A 19537-nucleotide genomic window follows, 5' to 3' on the forward strand; every position below is an offset into this window, starting at 1 on the left:
AAAAAATACCCTTGAAAAGGCAAAAGGGCGTATAAAAAATTTTTTTCCGGGAATCAACGGAGTTATGCCTGAAAAAAAAATTTTTCAGGAAACAACGTATTTTTACTTTAAATGCATAGAAATGATGAAAAATTTTATTAATTAAATAAAGAAATTATCACGAGTTTCAAATTCCAAAAAATTGATCAAAGTTAAATTCAAATTTGAAAAAAAAATTTTTTCATTATTTCTACGCGTTTCAAGTAAAAATACGTTGTTTCCCGAAAAAAAATTTTTTTGGTATGCCCTTATGGCTCCCGGTAGGTATCATGAGTGCCATAAGGGCGTATCAAAATTTTTTTTTGCATTTCTGCCCGTTTTAGGCATAACTACGTCGATTCCCGAAAAAAATTTTTTGGTACGCCTTTTTAACATCTGTAATGCGATATTTTATGTACCTAACAAATTATTTGACCCGATTTTAGTACACCTGTATTAACCGGTAAGTGTTATGTAAATAAAAAAAAAAATCAATTTCAGTTTTGAGAAAACTGCTTTTTTTTTAAGTGTAAAGAGTAAAGCACTACCTCAACGCTTCGCTTATCAGGCGTGCAATAAAAATATATCATAAACGTTCATTGAAAAATAATCGGTAAATATTAAATTAATAAACTCAAATCTTTCTAGTAATCCTAAATTTAATAATTTTTAACTGCGCCTTCGGGATCTGAAAAGACTAATCATATTTTCAAAGAAGAATATAGCAACAGCCAAAATGAACAATGTCGCTACAAACATATACATCCCTATTAAATTAGACTCATCTATTAAGTCATACTTGTCTGATTCTGAAGCTCTTTCAATAGCTTTCATCCTTTTTAACTTATTATCAACCTGTTTTCTCTTTAAATAACTAAAAAACCCAGCTTGAGTAGCATGTAATACTTTCTGCCTCACCCGATCATTTAGCGCCCAATCTTTCCGCGAAAATCTAACATAATAAGTTGGAAAAATTAAATCTTTCGATACGTATAATTTATATTTAGAAGCGAACCTCAATATACTATAACTTAAACTGATGCATGCAACTGAACTATTATGGCTTGCTAATTCTAAACAATCTAATGAGAATGGGTTATCGACCCGGTGTAAATATTTCTTGTCATCGTCTGTTGTCCATAATCCTACATCCATAATATTTTCATGTATGTTACTATCATAATAAACATTATAATTACAATTATATAAGTCTTGTAGGGTTTCTATATTCCTGTATGGCGGTTTTGTTAATAAAGCGAATACCTGTCCTTGAAGTACTGGAGAAAATACAAATGCAAATACAAATGCTAACATAAAGATAATGCGCATAACAAATTTTTGAATAGGTAAATTTACTGCCATATCTAATAATAATAACCGATACACATTCACAATAGCCGCAGGAAATTGATATTCAATAACCAATGCAATTAAAGTGATAATTAATAGTAATATGGAAATTGCAAATATACCAGTATAAGGATCAATTACAGAGTCGATTTGAATAAATATTGAAATGATGTTTCTACTTTTAGTAGCTATTGCAAATCTTAATATGTCATATGAAGGAATGGGATTTTCTATATTATAGTGAATCCTTTTAAGAGGATTTATGTTCCAAGTATAATCAGTTTTACCAGTTCTAAATTTATTATGAAAATTTCGAACCTTTTGGAATTGTAAATTGTAATCTAGACGACTGGTGAGATTTAAACTCTTAAATACGATCGAATGAAACACGAAAGAAATATTTGTATAAACAGAAATTTTAACCGGATAACCATTCAATAATTTTGATTTGTCAAATCGGAGAAGACGGCACATTTTGTTATCTGAAATAAATAAGAAAATATTTTTATTTAATCAAAACTTCAATAAAATAAAAAAGCACCATTCGACAGCCGAAACGGAAGTAGATTTCATAATAAATGTAAAAATCTAAAAATTACTTTGATCGGAAAGGACGATAGCCATAATGAATACGGATTATTTTTCAAACTTAACATACTTTTTCTACAGATAAATATGAAGGTCATATTCGAAGATGAGCTTAATTAGTCTTGTTATTTCCACCTTAGGATAATGAGTATTATTATTATATTTATGGTAATATTTGCGGATATTTTATTTATAATATGAAATTATACAAATTTTTATTCAATAGTGTCAAATTGACAATATTTTATTGATAATAATTTTTTTTAAAAATATTTGTTTCACTGATATATATTTAAGAAAAAATATGACATTTACAGACAAATTATATTGTCGGTATCTATCTGTAGAATAAATATGTTGAGTTTGGTAAAGATCCATTGTAAATTGGCGACGCTATCGTCGTGACAAGCCGCGTTATATCGTATATATCTATATATTAGGGTGTGCCAAAATTCAATTTCCATGAAGAACCTTTTAAAATTGGAATTTTGAGTTCCGCTTTTAGCAGAAGATGTGTTTAGGCATTTCCCAAGATATTTTGGGTTGAGACGATTTATTTGATTTTCATAGAATTTTTAACAGGAGATTTAGTTGGGTACTTCCGGCCAAAATTTGAAATTTCAGCGGAGATATCGAAACTAAACTCCTGTTAAAAAAATTCTATGCAAATCAAATAAATCATCTCACCCCAAAATATCTAAGGAAATGCCCAAATAGTTCCTGCTAAAAGCGGAACTCAAAATTCTAATTTTCAAAGGTTCTTCATGGAAATTGAATTTTAGCACACCCTAATATTTATACATACATATACATATAAACTTTTGAATCATATCACGCATAAAAATGATTTTGTTGAAATAACAAAAGACGGGATAAATGAAAAATATGTTGTGGTAACAAATGCGTATAGTTATAGCAACAAATCCATCAGTTGCATTAACAAAATGTTTCAACTTGTACTAACAAACCAGTTTATTCAATCACAAAATCAATTTGTTTCTCTAATAAAATCATTTTGTTGCTGTCACAAAATGACTTTGTTGCTGTAACAAAGTGATTTTATTACAGTAACAAAACCAATTTGTTGCCAAAATATTTTCCAAATCCTCAAAATCTTATCACGAAAATGATTGTGTATAATGATACTCAATGGGTTATTTCCAAAAATTCTGATTGTTATTCTTACAAATTCTCTTCATTACTACAACAAATTTTCTTTGTTACTCTAACAAATTTTCTTTATTATTTTAATAGAAAAATTTTGCTGTTTCAACAAAAAAATTTGTTATACCAACTATAGTATTTTGTCGAATCAACTAAAAGATTTTGCCATACTAACAAAACTGTTTTGTTGTTATAACATATCAATAACTTGTTATATCTTAAATTTTGTTATTTTAACATATGATTTGTTATCCCTATGTTAACAAATTCATTTGTTACCACAACATATCTTAGATTATCTTAACAAAATTTTTTTCTGCGCCACTGAGAAAACAGTTTATTTAAATGAAATGAGGCTTGTTAACTATAAATAAATCTCTTATTTAAATATCACCAGAAATATTTATTTGATACAAATAAATTGATTTATTTGAGACAAAGTTTTAGTATATTTGAATGAAATCCAGATTTGTTTATAGTTAACAAATATTTCTTTAGTGCAAACAATGATATATTTCAACCAAATATACTCAAAGCAATGATTTTTAGTTTTAGGTTAGAAAAGTAGTAAAAGTAGACATATCGAACGTTTGGGGTAAAATGGGCACTTCTTTTGGAATTATTAATTATTCTGAAATTAACAATAAAACTAAAGTTAGTCGACGTTATTAATTTTTTTTTTTTTTCATTTATTAAATTAAAATTGAAAAATATTTTAAAAAACTGCACTTATAATTTTTCAATTTTTTTACAAATGAATTTTTTTTTTAATTTCTTTTGTAACAATTTTTTTAATAAAACAAATTCTAAAAATTTTTAGATATCAGGTAACTTAATTTTCATAAATTAACAGACATCTGTCAATTTTTTGGACTTTTATAATAATAAAATTATTATGAATAAATTTTAATTAAAAATTACACGTCTAAAAATTAAAAATAATTACAAGTGCATATTTTTTTTTTTTTTTTAAATATGTTTTTTTATCGTTGACCTGTAATAAAAATTTAAAAATTGACAGATGTCTGCTAATTTCGGTAATGAAATTAAAATTAGCCGACAGCGAAAAAGTTTTATTTTTTTATCAATTGAATTAGAAATAAAAAATATTTTTAAAAAATTACACGGATAGTTTTTCAAATTTTTACATGTGGAATTTTGTTTTATTTTTTTGTAATAATTTTTTCAATAAAAAAATTCTAAAAATTTTCAGATGTCGGCTAACTTAATTTTCATATTTCGGTAACATAATTATTGTCTATTATAGTAAACTATTCCAATACATATTTATCTAAGCATATATATATATTAGGGTGGGTCAAAAAAATCAACTATGTTTTTTTTTACAATTAATACGGAAAAATGGGTTACTAGGCACCTTAAAAAAATTCTCACCAAATATGAACTCTTAATTTTAATAGGAAGATCCTCCACGTCGCAGTTTTTCATTTTTTTCTCAGTCCAATAGAAAAAAATTCATTCCTCATCATTAATTGGTCGTACAGAAAAAAATTTTTTAAGAATTTTGTAGGAAATTTAATGCTCTACAAAAAAGGTATCTTGTTTTTTCCGTAAACCTCACCATTTCACTAATATTGAAGATTTAAGATTGATTATTTTAAGTCAAATGTCACTTTTGTTTATAAATTTTATAACTCGACAAGAAATGGCTATTATTGAATGGGCAATAGAAATTTTTAGCAAATTAACTGCTCTATAAAAATGGTATCTTATGTTTTGGCGATTAAATTAATCGTTCAAAAGATATTCATCATCAAACTTTCATGTATATCGATTTTAAGAGTTTTTGATTAAATAATCGAAAAATTTCAATTTAATCTATCAGTTTTGAGAAAATTTCATTTTTGTCTTTAATGTAAGTATTATTTGAATTTTGTTTTCAAAATTTTTATTCAATAATTCCAAACTTTTTATTTTTCATCATTAGAAATCACGATAATGTTGTTTTTTTATAACGTCTTCAAAACGTCTTAAAAATTTTTCCACTACAGCTGTATATTGTCCTTGGGAAAATTTCTTCTGTAGAGAATTTTTGTTTTGTATTCTATTTACTCTGTTTCCCTTGTGAACTAGCGCCACCTACATTTTTCTTTATAGTTATATTGTTTTTATTTGTTTACATTTTCTACAGCATTTCTAGTGTTTCCACAAGTTATGATCTTGTATATGTGATACAACGATTAAATATTTACAAATTTTGCGGTCACTACATAAATTTATATATTTATCGAAAATATGGATAAGGAAATTCATTTGATCGGAAAACCCATGCAAAAATTTCAGAACGTAAGTTGCCAACAGTGAAAGAGGTTATGAGTGTTTTTTTATCAGCTCAAAGTGTTAAAATGTTCTATCAAACAAAGTGCTAAAAATGCAACTGATCAAGTTATTGAACTATGGAAAAACAACCAGATTCCGACTAGTGGATCAACTAATGTAATACAAAAAAATTCTTCGCTATCATAACCGATGGTTGAAATTGCAAAAATCTTTTGTGCGAAAAAAATCATCAGCCCAAAACAAAAATGTAATAATATTTCAGAATGAAATCAAAGCATTATTTGATATTGTAGATCATAAATCAATAAAACTGCTTGATAATGATATTCGTGAACTATATTCAAATCAAAAAAGTGATACCCGGAAAGAAATTCTTTTAAATAACCCAAATAAATTAAACAGTACTATGAATACGATGGAAGTAGATGAAAGTCGTGAGTATTTACAACATTTAATTATTATACATTTTAATCAGAATTGAAAATAAATTAAATTGATTATAAATTATGAATAATAAAGTATATTATTGTTTTTCTAATTAATTATATCATAAATGTCAATATGTTCGTAGATGATAAATAAAAACTCTTTGTGTTCCTTATTTGATGTCAAAATGAATGAGTTCCATATTTTTGCTTCCATTAATTAAATAACAACGCTTATTTTAGATTTGAATCAACCCTCAACCAGCCATGAGATTGTTCGAAGTGAGGAATCAGAGTTATCTTCAACCCTTACATTAAGTCAAGCTACAAATTTCGGTTCAGATTTAGAGTATGTGCCTCAAATACCGACAACACGAGCAAAAATAAATATTCTAACTCCAGAGCTTATCTCAGCACTCGACAGAGCTAATGTTAGTAGTAGAAATGCGATGTTCATTATTGCTCCAGTTCTATCAAGTGTTGGTGTTAATGTAGAAGATACAACTCTTAGTTATCGAACAATTCAACGAACTCGCATGCTCTTACGAAAAGACATTGCTATAGGACTAAAAGATAACTTCAAAGCTCATGATAAATATGTCGTGCATTGGGATGGGAAAATACTGAATGACATTTCTGAATCGAAATTTGTGGATCGATTACCGATTATTTTGACTGCTTTTGGTACTGAGCAGTTACTTGGAGTTCCAAAAATGAATAGTGGATCGGCAGAAAATCAAACAGCAACCATCTTGTCAACGTTAAATCAATGGGGTATTATTAGTTACATCAAGGCGATGTGTTTTGACACGACTGCGGTTAATACGGATAACTAATCAATGATAAAATATTTAAAAGAAAATTTTATTTTCATCGTTCTAGTTGAATTGTTTTCATACATTAATTAAATTTTCGACACGTGCCCATTAGTTATAATTCTTTATTTATTTATAGATTTTAAATATGCGTTACAATTTTTATTAAATACAGAACTTAAAGTGTAATTATCTATTTTTACTATACAGGAATCCATCATGGTACATGTAAAGAAATTGAAAAGGCCTTAGGAAAAGAATTAATTTGGTTACCATGTCGCCATCATATTTATGAGATCATTTTAAGGAGTGCATTCGAAGTCTATTGGCCAGTATCATCCGGACCAAATGTTCCAATATTTGGCAGATTCAAAAAATTTTGGGACACATTCGATAAAACGAAGTATAAATCTGGTGTTGAAGATAGTATTGTTGCTAATATTATTACGAATGAAAAAAATAATCTATCTTCATTTATTAAGCGATACTTACAGGTATTATTTAAATACAATTTTAAGTGTAGAGGATAATTTTTGATTTTTACGAATAATTGATTACTTTTGGTAGTTATCGCAACCCCGAGATGACTATAAAGAAATATTGGAATTGTCATTAATTTTTCTGGGAGAAATGCCACGAGAGCAAGTTTTCTTCAAGCGTCCTGGTGTAGTTCATCATGCAAGATGGATGGCAAAGGCAATTTATTGCCTAAAAATGTTTATTTTTAGAGATGAATTTGACCTTTCTAAGAAAGAATTGGATGGTCTTCGACAATTTTGTATTTTCATAGTTATGGTGTATGTAAAAGCTTGGTTTTCATCAACTTCTGCGACTTCTGCTGCTAATCACGACTTAGAGTTTATGAAAAATTTAATTGAGTACAGTAAAATTAATTCTTTAATTTCCTTGGCTACATGTGAAAAAATGACTTCACATTTATGGTACTTAAGTGATGAACTTGCTATTTTATCACTTTTTGATGATACCGTTCCATTAAACATAAAGAAGAATATTGTCGAAGCTGTTAAGACTCGCGAAGGTACAGATTCTAAAGCAAGAAGATTTATTATTGATAGAAAAAATTTACATTTAATTCTGCAAAAATATAAGTGACTTTGTTTCTAAGAAGTCATTAAAACTTTTTGAGATCTTTGATCTGCCGTATGATTTTCTTGACAAAAATATTGATTTATGGTCTACTGATGAGAGTTATAATGAAAATAAAGAATTTTTCGCACAATTGAAAGTTGTTAATGATGTGGCAGAGCGAGGTGTCGCATTAGTAAGTGAATATAACCAATGCTTAACGAAAGACGAAGAGTAATTTCAATTTTATTGCAAGTTGTGAAAGAGCATCGAAAAAACTAGCCTACTTGCAACAAAAAATTGTTTGAAAATAAATAGCTCAGTTGAAAATTGAAATAAAAAACTTTCTTATAACTAATTGGACATTTTTTTCTCTAAAACTGAAATCATAATATATTTATAATGAAAACTTTGCTTTTTTATTGATAAATGATTAACTAAGCGATAAATAATGTACAATTTATTTTTTTAAATGTAGATAAAAATACTTACACATAAAAAAAGCTTGAAAAAGATTTTGAAGTTTCTCAGTTGATGAAAAAAATTTTTTCGTGTAAATTTTCTCAAAACTGATAGATTAAATTGAAATTTTTCGATTATTTAATCAAAAACTCTTAAAATCGATATACATGAAAGTTTGATGATGAATATCTTTTGAACGATTAATTTAATCGCCAAAACATAAGATACCATTTTTATAGAGCAGTTAATTTGCTAAAAAATTTCTATTGCCCGAATGGGCAATTATTGAATAATAATAGCCATTTCTTGTCGAGTTATAAAATTTATAAACAAAAGTGACATTTGACTTAAAATAATCAATCTTAAATCTTCAATATTAGTGAAATGGTGAGGTTTACGGAAAAAACAAGATACCTTTTTTGTAGAGCATTAAATTTCCTACAAAATTCTTAAAAAATTTTTTTCTGTACGACCAATTAATGATGAGGAATGAATTTTTTTCTATTGGACTGAGAAAAAAATGAAAAACTGCGACGCGGAGGATCTTCCTATTAAAATTAAGAGTTCATATTTAGTGAGAATTTTTTTAAGGTGCCTAGTAACCCATTTTTCCGTATTAATTGTAAAAAAAAAAATAGTTGATTTTTTTGACCCACCCTAATATATATATATATGTATTTATTCATTTATTTATTTAATTAATTTCCATAAGAAATAATATTTATAAAATTAGTCGATTGTATCAGACACATTTGAAGGAACTAAAAATACAATAACAGAAATAAAAATCAAATAAATACATTGTTAAACTGAATTTATTTTTTATAAATCACGCCGAGAAACAACAGTTTTTCCATTGCCAGTAACATGGGATTTAATGCAACGCCTATATACATTTTTATTTAGTAACAAAATTTGTTCAGACTTTTCAAATGGTAGGGAAATTTCATAACATTTGATATTATTTAAAAAACCGTGGTTAAAACATTCTTTATACAGTATATATATATATATATCATCCGTCTTACAAATAATTATATTAGTGATAAAACCAAACACTGGGTCGTTATTATCATCATTTTTTACATAAATTAAATAACTAGGCTTATAAAGCGTTCCATTAACTTTAAGCCACGACACAGAGTATTTTTCAACACCTTTCCAAAAAGAAAAAGCATTATCTGTATAATTATCAACGTCACTAACATCACCACATTCAAAACGATCTTCTAAACCACTTTTACTGATAATTTTGTAACAAAGATGCAGTTGAATTTTAAGTGCTACAGTATGAATTATATTAACACGCGAATTCACTATGTTAGCCTGTGCTTTTGAAAGCTTATGGAAGGATTCATATTTTGCATATGAAAAATCATTTGATGGTCCCATATTTTTTATTATAGATGGGACATGTAATATTAGATGATGCTTAGGCTTCAAATTTTCTGAAAAAGATTCAATGTATAATTGATTGTGCATTTTTATAAGTTGCTCCAAATAAATTATTTCACTTTTGGAAATTGTTGAGCTCATGACAATATCATAAATATCATACAAACACAAGTATAATTCCCATACAGAATCATCAAAGGGAACTAAATCGCCAATAATGATTCCAAAATATGTTACTAAGCAGGACATTTCAGCCCTTGTGGAAATAATTCTCTGAAAAAACTCTTGAAAAGTCTTTATAACTCTGAATAAGACTTTTCGAAAGTCTTCACATCCCTAACTAAGTAAAGGAAAGACTTAATAAGTCTTCAAAATTCTGCAATACTCTTCGAAAGTCAAAGTTTCCCTGCAATTTCGGAATTTCTCAAAGAGTTATTAAGACTTGATAAGACTTGTTCAGTTTTACAGGAAAAGAAGAAAATATTTCTTTTCAAAAAAATTACGTATCAGAATTAAATAAAACTATAAAAAGAATTAATGCATGTTTTAAAAAAATTTTTTTAAATAATATTTTCATCACGAAAATACTTTGATGGGCATCGAATCACTCATAGTTGAGCAAGTCAAAACATCAACAGCAAATGAAGTGCACTTGCTGTTGGAAACAGATATTACTCAAAGAGTAAATCCAATCGGTATTTAATTTGGACTATCAAATATTAAAGTCAACTTTCTAGGTAGGAAAGAATTTTCTAACCACACGCTATCTGCTGGAATTAATTGATACCTAACATATTTTAGTTTACGAATTTACAGTTAGAATCTTTGAGTGTTCTTAGTTTCTAATAGGTGGCATGTGGTTAGAAAATTCTTTCCTACCTAGAAAGTTGACTTTAATATTTGATAGTCCAAATTAAATACCGATTGGATTTACTCTTTGAGTAATATCTGTTTCCAACAGCAAGTGCACTTCATTTGCTGTTGATGTTTTGACTTGCTCAACTATGAGTGATTCGATGCCCATCAAAGTATTTTCGTGATGAAAATATTATTTAAAAAAATTTTTTAAAACATGCATTAATTCTTTTTTATAGTTTTATTTAATTCTGATACGTAATTTTTTTGAAAAGAAATATTTTCTTCTTTTCCTGTAAAACTGAACAAGTCTTATCAAGTCTTAATAACTCTTTGAGAATTTCCGAAATTGCAGGGAAAATTTGACTTTTGAAGAGTATTGCAGAGTTTTGAAGACTTATTAAGTCTTTCCTTCACTTAGTTAGGGATGTGAAGAATTTCGAAAAGTCTTATTCAGAGTTATAAAGACTTGTCAAGAGTTTTTTCAGAGAATTATTTCCACAAGGGAGTAGCTGTAATTATTATACAACCATTTTGAATATGGCTTTTTGATATCGTTGATACTTTATTTCCGTGATTAAATTCAGAATGATCAAAGTATTTTAGTCGGTCATTTAATTGTTCTAAAGTAAAGTATTTCTTATCAATAAAATTTTTAATTATTTTCGCCATATCGTACCTACATACGCCTAGTGAGAAATCATGCATAACATCACACGTATCATTAACAACATTTTGAAAAAATGGAAGTTTGTCAAAAACACAAGATTCTTTGACTCCGTGAGATAAATTTTTAACATCTTCTGCATAATTTTCACAGTTATGCAATAATTTTACATCCTCTTTACATTGTTGATAGCATTCTGTTTTTGATGCTTGACAAAATCTGCAAAAATATGTCGCTACAAAAGTTTCACTATAACCAAAAATACTATTAACGCCTAAATTATCACCTAATATTCCCACAGTCACAAAAAATAAATGCTTCGTGTCACCGTCAATAATAATAGAAACCCCTGTGTTTGCAAGATCAGTTAATTGTTCAATAATATTAGAGAAGCATTTCTGATTTCCAAATGTTTTTAAATCCGAGGTATATAATAATTGAGCTAAAAAAATGCTATCAACAGAAGATGAAAATTCAGGTGGTAAAGCGGCAATCGAGAAGTATAGTCCCCCAATTTTATAAATCCCTGCAGCTGTAGACAGTGGATTACAAACCTCAAAGTCATCGTAGTATAAGTACAGAGGAATAACAATTTTGTTTTCGTATGACTTCATTATATTTTTCCATACTTTTCCTTGATATAAACTAGAATAAACCGATGAAGTTTTTGATGATTCAACTTTGATATATTTTGTTATTTTTTCGAAAACATAAGGCAATTGAAAATAATGAAAAAGTACGTTTTTTATCGAAATTATTTTACCATAACATTTTTTTTTTGTTAAAATTATTTTACCATCAACATTTCTATCATCATCTATTTCTCCAATATAAAATGATTCAGGCTTTATTAACAAGTGATTTTCTTTAAAAAATTTAAATCTTTTATGTTCTGTTTCAAAACCTTCAAATACATTGAAATTTAAACATTTATCAATATTTGAATGAAACTGGATTGGAATAGAATTTTTTAATTTTTCTCCGGTATGACTTGTTATTAGTTGTAAAAGTTCAGAGGAATCTACAATTATATTTTGAACAGCTGAGCGAGTAATACATTTGCTGTTATAAAATTTACCAATAAACTGTGTAGCTCTAGTTTTAAAAAAATTATCATCAGTTTTTTTGTCATTTTTAATTATTTTTCCACTATTATGTTTTTTTTTTATTGATTGATGTTCTTGCATTGTGTGCAAACTAGCAATGCTGCTACAGTTTTTAACAGGAACATTAATCAATTCATCCATAGAATTATGTAAAATACAATTAGTTATATGTTCATATAATTGAGATACATTAAAAAAAGTACGATGACATTTTTTATTAATACAGATATATAGAGGTTCATTTGAATGCGCTGCTTTTAAATGATAAATAAAATTATCAAGATTTTGTAAAACTAATGAACAAAGGTTACAACGCATTTTAAAATATTATTATTTAAATAATAATGTATTGTAATTTATTTTTAAATTAAATTTAGTTTACTTTTAAAAACGAAATTAAGTTATGTGAATAACCTACACATTCTAATAAGGCCTCCCTTGTGGAAATAATTCTCTGAAAAAACTCTTGACAAGTCTTTATAACTCTGAATAAGACTTTTCGAAATTCTTCACATCCCTAACTAAGTGAAGGAAAGACTTAATAAGTCTTCAAAACTCTGCAATACTCTTCAAAAGTCAAATTTTCCCTGCAATTTCGGAATTTCTCAAAGAGTTATTAAGACTTGATAAGACTTGTTCAGTTTTACAGGAAAAGAAGAAAATATTTCTTTTCAAAAAAATTACGTATCAGAATTATATAAAACTATAAAAAAGAATTAATGCATGTTTTAAAAAAATTTTTTTTAAATAATATTTTCATCACGAAAATACTTTGATGGGCATCGAATCACTCATAGTTGAGCAAGTCAAAACATCAACAGCAAATGAAGTGCACTTGCTGTTGGAAACAGATATTACTCAAAGAGTAAATCCAATCGGTATTTAATTTGGACTATCAAATATTAAAGTCAACTTTCTAGGTAGGAAAGAATTTTCTAACCACATGCCACCTATTAGAAACTAAGAACACTCAAAGATTCTAACTGTAAATTCGTAAACTAAAATATGTTAGGTATCAATTAATTCCAGCAGATAGCGTGTGGATAGAAAATTCTTTCCTACCTAGAAAGTTGGCTTTAATATTTGATAGTCCAAATTAAATACCGATTGGATTTACTCTTTGAGTAGTATCTGTTTCAACATCAAGTGCACTTCATTTGCTGTTGATGTTTTGACTTGCTCAACTATGAGTGATTCGATGCCCATCAAAGTATTTTCGTGATGAAAATATTATTTAAAAAAATTTTTTAAAACATGCATTAATTCTTTTTTATAGTTTTATTTAATTCTGATAAGCAATTTTTTTGAAAAGAAATATTTTCTTCTTTTCCTGTAAAACTGAACAAGTCTTATCAAGTCTTAATAACTCTTTGAGAAATTCCGAAATTGCAGGGAAAATTTGACTTTTGAAGAGTATTGCAGAGTTTTGAAGACTTATTAAGTCTTTCCTTCACTTAGTTAGGGATGTGAAGAATTTCGAAAAGTCTTATTCAGAGTTATAAAGACTTATCAAGAGTTTTTTCAGAGAATTATTTCCACAAGGGCTATTTAAGGGGCTTTAAACATTACCGCAAAGTAATGTTATTTTTCTTCCAATTTTTAAGTTATTTTTAATTTTAATTTGACTCAATAGATGCTTTTTTTAATTTATTGATTAAAGTAAGTATGTGTGGAATTTTAGAATCGAAGTTAGTCTTGATTTCATAAACTGCCCACTGAATTAAATAATAGATATGTTCGCCTGCTAGTGGGTACACCAAGTTGTATGAAATATAAATTTTCATAAGAATATCAACAGCTTTTAAAAACGTAGGAATCTTATACATTACATCATTCACCAACACAAAAACTTCTAAAATTTCGGAGTAATTTTTCCCGACAACTATAACAAATGGTTGAAGCGGAAGTCCAATTTTTTTGCAGTCACTCTTCAGCTCACTGATGACTTCTTTAATCTTTCCAGGAATCTAAATATAAAATAAAAAATTTGAAGTTTATATTAAACTATAAATACATACAGACATAAAAATTTACCTCAATGTGAACTAATAGGCTTTTTCCTGCACCTTCGATGTTCGCCTTATAAAAGTTTTTTGTTTTTTCACTTTTTAAGTGATTAATCTTACATTTGTTAGCCTTAGGGCAAATAAAATGAGGCAATAGTGAAAATTCAATGATATTTCTAGTTTCATCAGATAAATCTGGATTATCTAATAGTTTTTTGTTCTCTAATGCCTGCTGAGGAAGTAATTTTTTATCACTAATTTTAGAAATCTTGTTATAAAACTGTTTCCAACCTACAAGTAGTTTGTCCTTGGTGACAGAATACTTTTTGTTAAAATCTTGTTCAATTAACTGGTAGCCATAAGACTCTTTTAGGATGGGCCAGAGCTTTAAAATTTCTGCAATGTCTTGAAAGTTTTTGTTCACATAGTCAGCTTCACGTAAATCGTAGGATAAATTTTTTATGACCTTCAAGTTAGCTGTCACTTGACAATTTTTTAATTTTATTTAACAAAAAGATTTTTTCCAAATAATTATTTTTAAAAAATTGCATTTTTTATTTTTTCTAATTTCTAGATGTCAATTTTTTTTTCTTATTTTTTTACGACATTAAAGTTAGCTGTCATTTGAAAATTTTTTAATTTTTTTTAACAAATAAATTCGTTTCAAAAAATTATTTTAAAAAAATTGCATTTATAGTTTTTTAAAATATCTAAATCACAATTTTTTTTGTAAATTTTTTTGCTATAATTTATTTGTTGAAAAAATTCTTAAAATTATCAACTATCTGCTAAGTTAATCTTCATATTTTTTTTTGCCATAGTTGATTTGTTATAAAATTTTTAAAATTATTAAATGTGTGCTAAGTTAATACTTATAATTTTTTTGTTAAAGAAAATTTAAAAATTGTCAACTGACAGCTTACTTTAATGTCATAGTATTATGAAAATTAATGTAGCGCCACATCAAAAATCTGCGCACATTTTTGATAATTTTAGAAATTTTATAAAAAATAAATTATGGCAAAAAAAATAAGAAAAAAAAATTGACATCTAGTAATTTAAAAAAATAAAAAAATGCAGTTTTTTAAAAACAATTTTTTGGAACACATTTTTTTGTTAAATAAAATTAAAAAATTTTCAAGTGACAGCTAACTTTAATATGTCATAGTATTTTGATATATTCCTTAGTGACAGTTAGTATTTGAAATTCCTGTTGTTGTCGATAAGATGACACTCCGCGTTACCGACACGAATGTTGAAAAATAATTATAGAGTGCGCTGATGAAAAAATAATTTAGCTGTGATACTTTGTCCGCACTTCGGATCAGTCTCCAAGCAAATGGCGTCTTACAGGTGGAGTCCGTCGCGTCAATTTTTTACAAATGATGACTGAATCGTGATATTTATCATAAATAACAATTAAATATTCACAAAAATAACAGAGAGTAAGTACAATAAACCTACAGAATTAATAATAATCATTAAATTTATTCATTATTGTCATTAACTTTAATTATATTTAACGCGGGCTATTAGTATGTAAACAAACAGAGCACCACAATAATCTTTGTGCGTCGACTTCAAATTACAAATAAATTGCCCGCCTCTTGTTCCCAAATAACACTCGAAATTAAATTCCTTTCACCTAAATTTTATTTATTTTTATATGTAAAAACTTTGTAATCTTTTAAAATATTATTTTGCTTTTCAAACACAGGTTGATCATTGTGATAAAACTAATCAATTCTCAACTAATTACCACCGCTCTAATCAACTTGAAAAGCATTTCAAGTTACCATTTATCAATTATTTATTTATTTACATAGTGTGTTTTTAATTATTCAGATGAAAATATGAATGAAGCGAGTGGTGGAAAACAAGAATTACCAAACACTACGAACACGACAACGTGGGATGTTATGTCGAGCCAGTCGATATCTCCGGTAGCAGGCACAATGCACCACCATCACAATCTTCACCATCATCACTCTTCAATGATGCAAACTCTTCACCAAGATCCTGGCTCAAATGTCAGTCAAGTTATTGTTCCAACACCGGTCAAACTTCAACCCCAACCAATGACTCAGGCTCCAAATATTGTTGATCATTGTGTCCCATTGTCACATTTACAGCAGCCCATGCCAATGAATCAGGTAATTATTTATTAACAATCAATTTGCTATTTATTTTATTTATAATTAATGGATTTTTTTCTATCTTGTAACTCACAAGGTTGGCGCGAAAATCCTAATTTTTATTTTTTTATCTTGTGTTATATAATATATTGAAATTGCGCAGTAATTAATAAAATTTTTAATATTTACACTAAAAATATAAAATTCATATAAAAATTTTTTTGTTTTTTTTATTAAAATTTTTTTCTCGTTATTTCTGTTATTTAATAATTTAATGTTAATAGGTTGGACCAGGTTATCCAGAAGCTGAATTATCATTAGAACTCCAACAGCAAGGATGGAAAAAATTTTGGAGTAAACGAGAAAACCGACCGTATTTTTGGAACAAATTAACAGGAGAATCATTGTGGGTGATGCCTGGTACAAAACCGCAATTTGATCCTATAACAGACCCTCTCGGAATCTGCGGTGGAGGAGCACCAGTGCCACCAGGAAACGGTCCACTGACTCCCGGAACTCCGGGAGGCCCTCTGAAACGACGTGCCTCTGAAGACGGTAACCCAGCAGTCGCTATAAAAAAATTCGTACTTGCTGGTCCGTGGGATCTCGATGTCCCGACTAATGTTATCATTTTCGAACGTGCACCATCAAATTTGCTGCACGTTCATCCAGACGCAGAAGCTTTACGCTGTAGTCTACTGTCGAAGTTACGGCAGTGTTACCAGGAACTCTGTCACACGCGCGAGTCGATAGATGCACCGAAAGATTCGTTCAATCGGTGGCTCATGGAACGAAAGGTGATAGATTGTGGGTCAGATCCTTTGCTACCCAGTCAGTGTTTTCCCGAAATATCAATGTCGATGTATCGGGAGATAATGAATGACATACCCATAAAAATAGTACGGCCTAAATTCACCGGAGACGCGAGGAAACAGTTGTCCAGGTATGCTGAGGCTGCTAAGAAAATGATTGAGTCAAGGTCAGCTTCGTCAGAGAGCAGAAAAGTTGTTAAGTGGAACGCTGAGGACACTTTTCAGTGGTTGCGACGAACAGTTGGCGCGACTTTTGACGATTTTCAAGACCGTCTTGGGCACTTGAAGCGTCAGTGTCAGCCTCACCTTACGGAAACTGTTAAAACAAGCGTCGAGGGCATCTGTCTGAAAATATACAACTTGTCGACAGACTACGCTAAAAAGGTGAAGGATAAAAACAATCAAATTTTAAAAGACAATGGCCTTGGAGATGTGATACCTCTAGGTGGACCAGCTAGCACTCAACGGAAAGTTTGGTGCTACCCAATACAATTTTCATTGCCAGCACCAAGATTACCGCAAATCGAGTATCTTCCTGAGCGTGAGCAAACAATGTTGCGTTATCACGGTGACACCATGTGCATTAACAATTCTCACCTAACAAAACTCGAGCACTTGTACAGGTACAATTGTTTCGACGATAAAAAGTTTGAAATGTTTTTACCACGAGTTTGGTGCGCGCTTAAACGCTATCAGACTTATCTAGGAATAAATGAGGGACATGCCACGCAAATGGCATTGCCTGTAACTGTCTTCGAGTGCCTGCAGAGATCATTTGGCGTAACATTTGAATGCTTTGCTTCTCCGTTTAACTGTTATTTCCGACAATATTGCTCGGCTTTCGCTGACACTGACTCTTACTTTGGGTCGCGTGGACCTTTCTTGGACTTCAGGCCGGTCAGCGGTTCTTTCCAGGCAAACCCACCGTATTGCGAAGAACTTATGGAAGCTATGGTCAATCATTTTGAGAGATTACTGTCTGACTCAACAGAACCGCTTTCATTTATTGTTTTTCTACCGGAATGGCGCGATCCAGCGCCAAACGCACTCATCAAACTTGAAAGTAGTCATTTTAAACGTAAACAAGTTGTTGTGCCTGCTATGGAACATGAATATCGCCACGGTTTTCAGCATATATTACCGAAGTATATTTTACTTTTTTTTTGTTATACATATTTGGTTCTGTGACAAAAATGTTCGGCATTCAAAATTTTTCAGGCAATAGTATATTACACACCGAGGGAAGTAAAGTAAGAAATGTCTCAGATCACATGTAATTGTTGGCCGAGGCGAAGCCGAGGTCAACAAACATGTGATCTGAGGCTTTCTTATTTACTTCCCGAGGAGTGTATACTATTTTTTTCCCTGACGAAGGTGTAAAGCGGAAACTTTGTTTAGCGCAGCGGGGCTAAAGTTGACGCTTTACACCCGGAGGGGAAAAAAATATTTTAATTTCTTAATTACTGTTTTTTTTTCTTTTTTTTTTTTTAACGTGCAAAGAAAATTTGTTTAAATATTTCTAAATAAGACATTTTGAAAAATACCTTGTTACAGAATCAAATATTTTTTTTACTTTCGTTAAAAATACTTACAAATTAAAATTTCTCCACAGAGGTGAAGTCAATATCAGAGCAGCTCACGGAACTCTGGTCGTCTGGCTCCAAAATGCAGCGGGTACAGCTCGTTGGGGCCCGACAGAAGAGCGTGTAGAAGCGCTGTTAGAAGCCTGGCGACCTGGAAGAGAACGAGAAAGAGACCGACAAGAACTTCTATCACCTCCTAGACAACCAAGTCACCAACAAATTTCAACGACTCCGCTTCCGCTTCCTTCGACGTGTCCAGCAGCTTCACCCACCAATCCTTCAATCGCTACCACCGCTCCACCACAATCGCTAACTATTTCTAATGCAATTCCCAGTACAACGGTAATGCCTACTACCACTAACTCACCTACATCGACATTACCACCCTTATCTTCATCCGTTACAACTCATCCCATTTAATCATGATAACTTGAATGATCTCATTGATAAGCTACTTTTGTTATCTCACTATCACGGATCATTTACCTTATTTTTACTTTAAAACATTTTTTCTACTCGGCGCCTGCCGCTTAGTAGTTTAATTATTGATGTTGTAAATAATAAATCTTGAATACATGTACACTCGAAGAAAATTTGTTGTTATAAGTTTTTATAAGCGAAGATATATAAATTTATTGTCCACAGTGATTTTCGTTATTTCTTTTTTTTTATAAACTTTAAATTAATAGTTGTCAATTTTCTGATTAATTTACTTTGTATTAACTTTAATTGCTTTTTTTATATTTACATTTAAAATACATGTTGTGTT

At 29.2% G+C, this 19537-nt stretch overlaps 4 protein-coding genes across 4 annotated transcripts; 3 read left to right on the top strand and 1 right to left on the bottom strand.

The window, feature by feature from the left end:
- The first annotated feature begins 5486 nt into the window (after positions 1–5486).
- LOC141535944 (uncharacterized) lies at positions 5487–7064 on the top strand. The gene is made up of 2 exons (XM_074256121.1): positions 5487–5855; positions 6090–7064. The coding sequence occupies exons 1-2, from the start codon at positions 5828–5830 to the stop codon at positions 6680–6682; spliced, it is 621 nt and encodes a 206-aa protein (XP_074112222.1). The 5' UTR covers positions 5487–5827; the 3' UTR covers positions 6683–7064.
- LOC141536010 (uncharacterized) lies at positions 6850–7774 on the top strand. Its single transcript, XM_074256209.1, has 2 exons — positions 6850–7155; positions 7229–7774. The coding sequence occupies exon 2, from the start codon at positions 7292–7294 to the stop codon at positions 7772–7774; it is 483 nt and encodes a 160-aa protein (XP_074112310.1). The 5' UTR covers positions 6850–7155; positions 7229–7291.
- A 5856-nt stretch (positions 7775–13630) lies between these two features.
- On the bottom strand, positions 13631–14737 carry LOC141536011 (uncharacterized; the record flags this gene model as incomplete). The annotated part of the gene is made up of 2 exons (XM_074256210.1): positions 13631–14199; positions 14255–14737. Coding segments are annotated over 2 exons (834 nt in total), but the record flags the coding sequence as incomplete, so codon positions are not given.
- A 374-nt stretch (positions 14738–15111) lies between these two features.
- Pcif1 (Phosphorylated CTD-interacting factor 1) lies at positions 15112–19416 on the top strand. Its single transcript, XM_074256986.1, has 4 exons — positions 15112–15683; positions 16084–16391; positions 16658–18330; positions 18798–19416. Exons 2-4 carry the CDS (start codon positions 16092–16094, stop codon positions 19186–19188), a joined length of 2364 nt encoding a protein of 787 aa, XP_074113087.1. The 5' UTR covers positions 15112–15683; positions 16084–16091; the 3' UTR covers positions 19189–19416.
- The last annotated feature ends 121 nt before the right edge of the window (positions 19417–19537 follow it).

This window comes from Cotesia typhae, unplaced genomic scaffold (genome assembly GCF_013202065.1).
Source record: "Cotesia typhae breed Kobodo isofemale line unplaced genomic scaffold, CoteBio_Ctyphae scaffold_152, whole genome shotgun sequence".
NCBI classification, from domain to species: domain Eukaryota; kingdom Metazoa; phylum Arthropoda; class Insecta; order Hymenoptera; family Braconidae; genus Cotesia; species Cotesia typhae.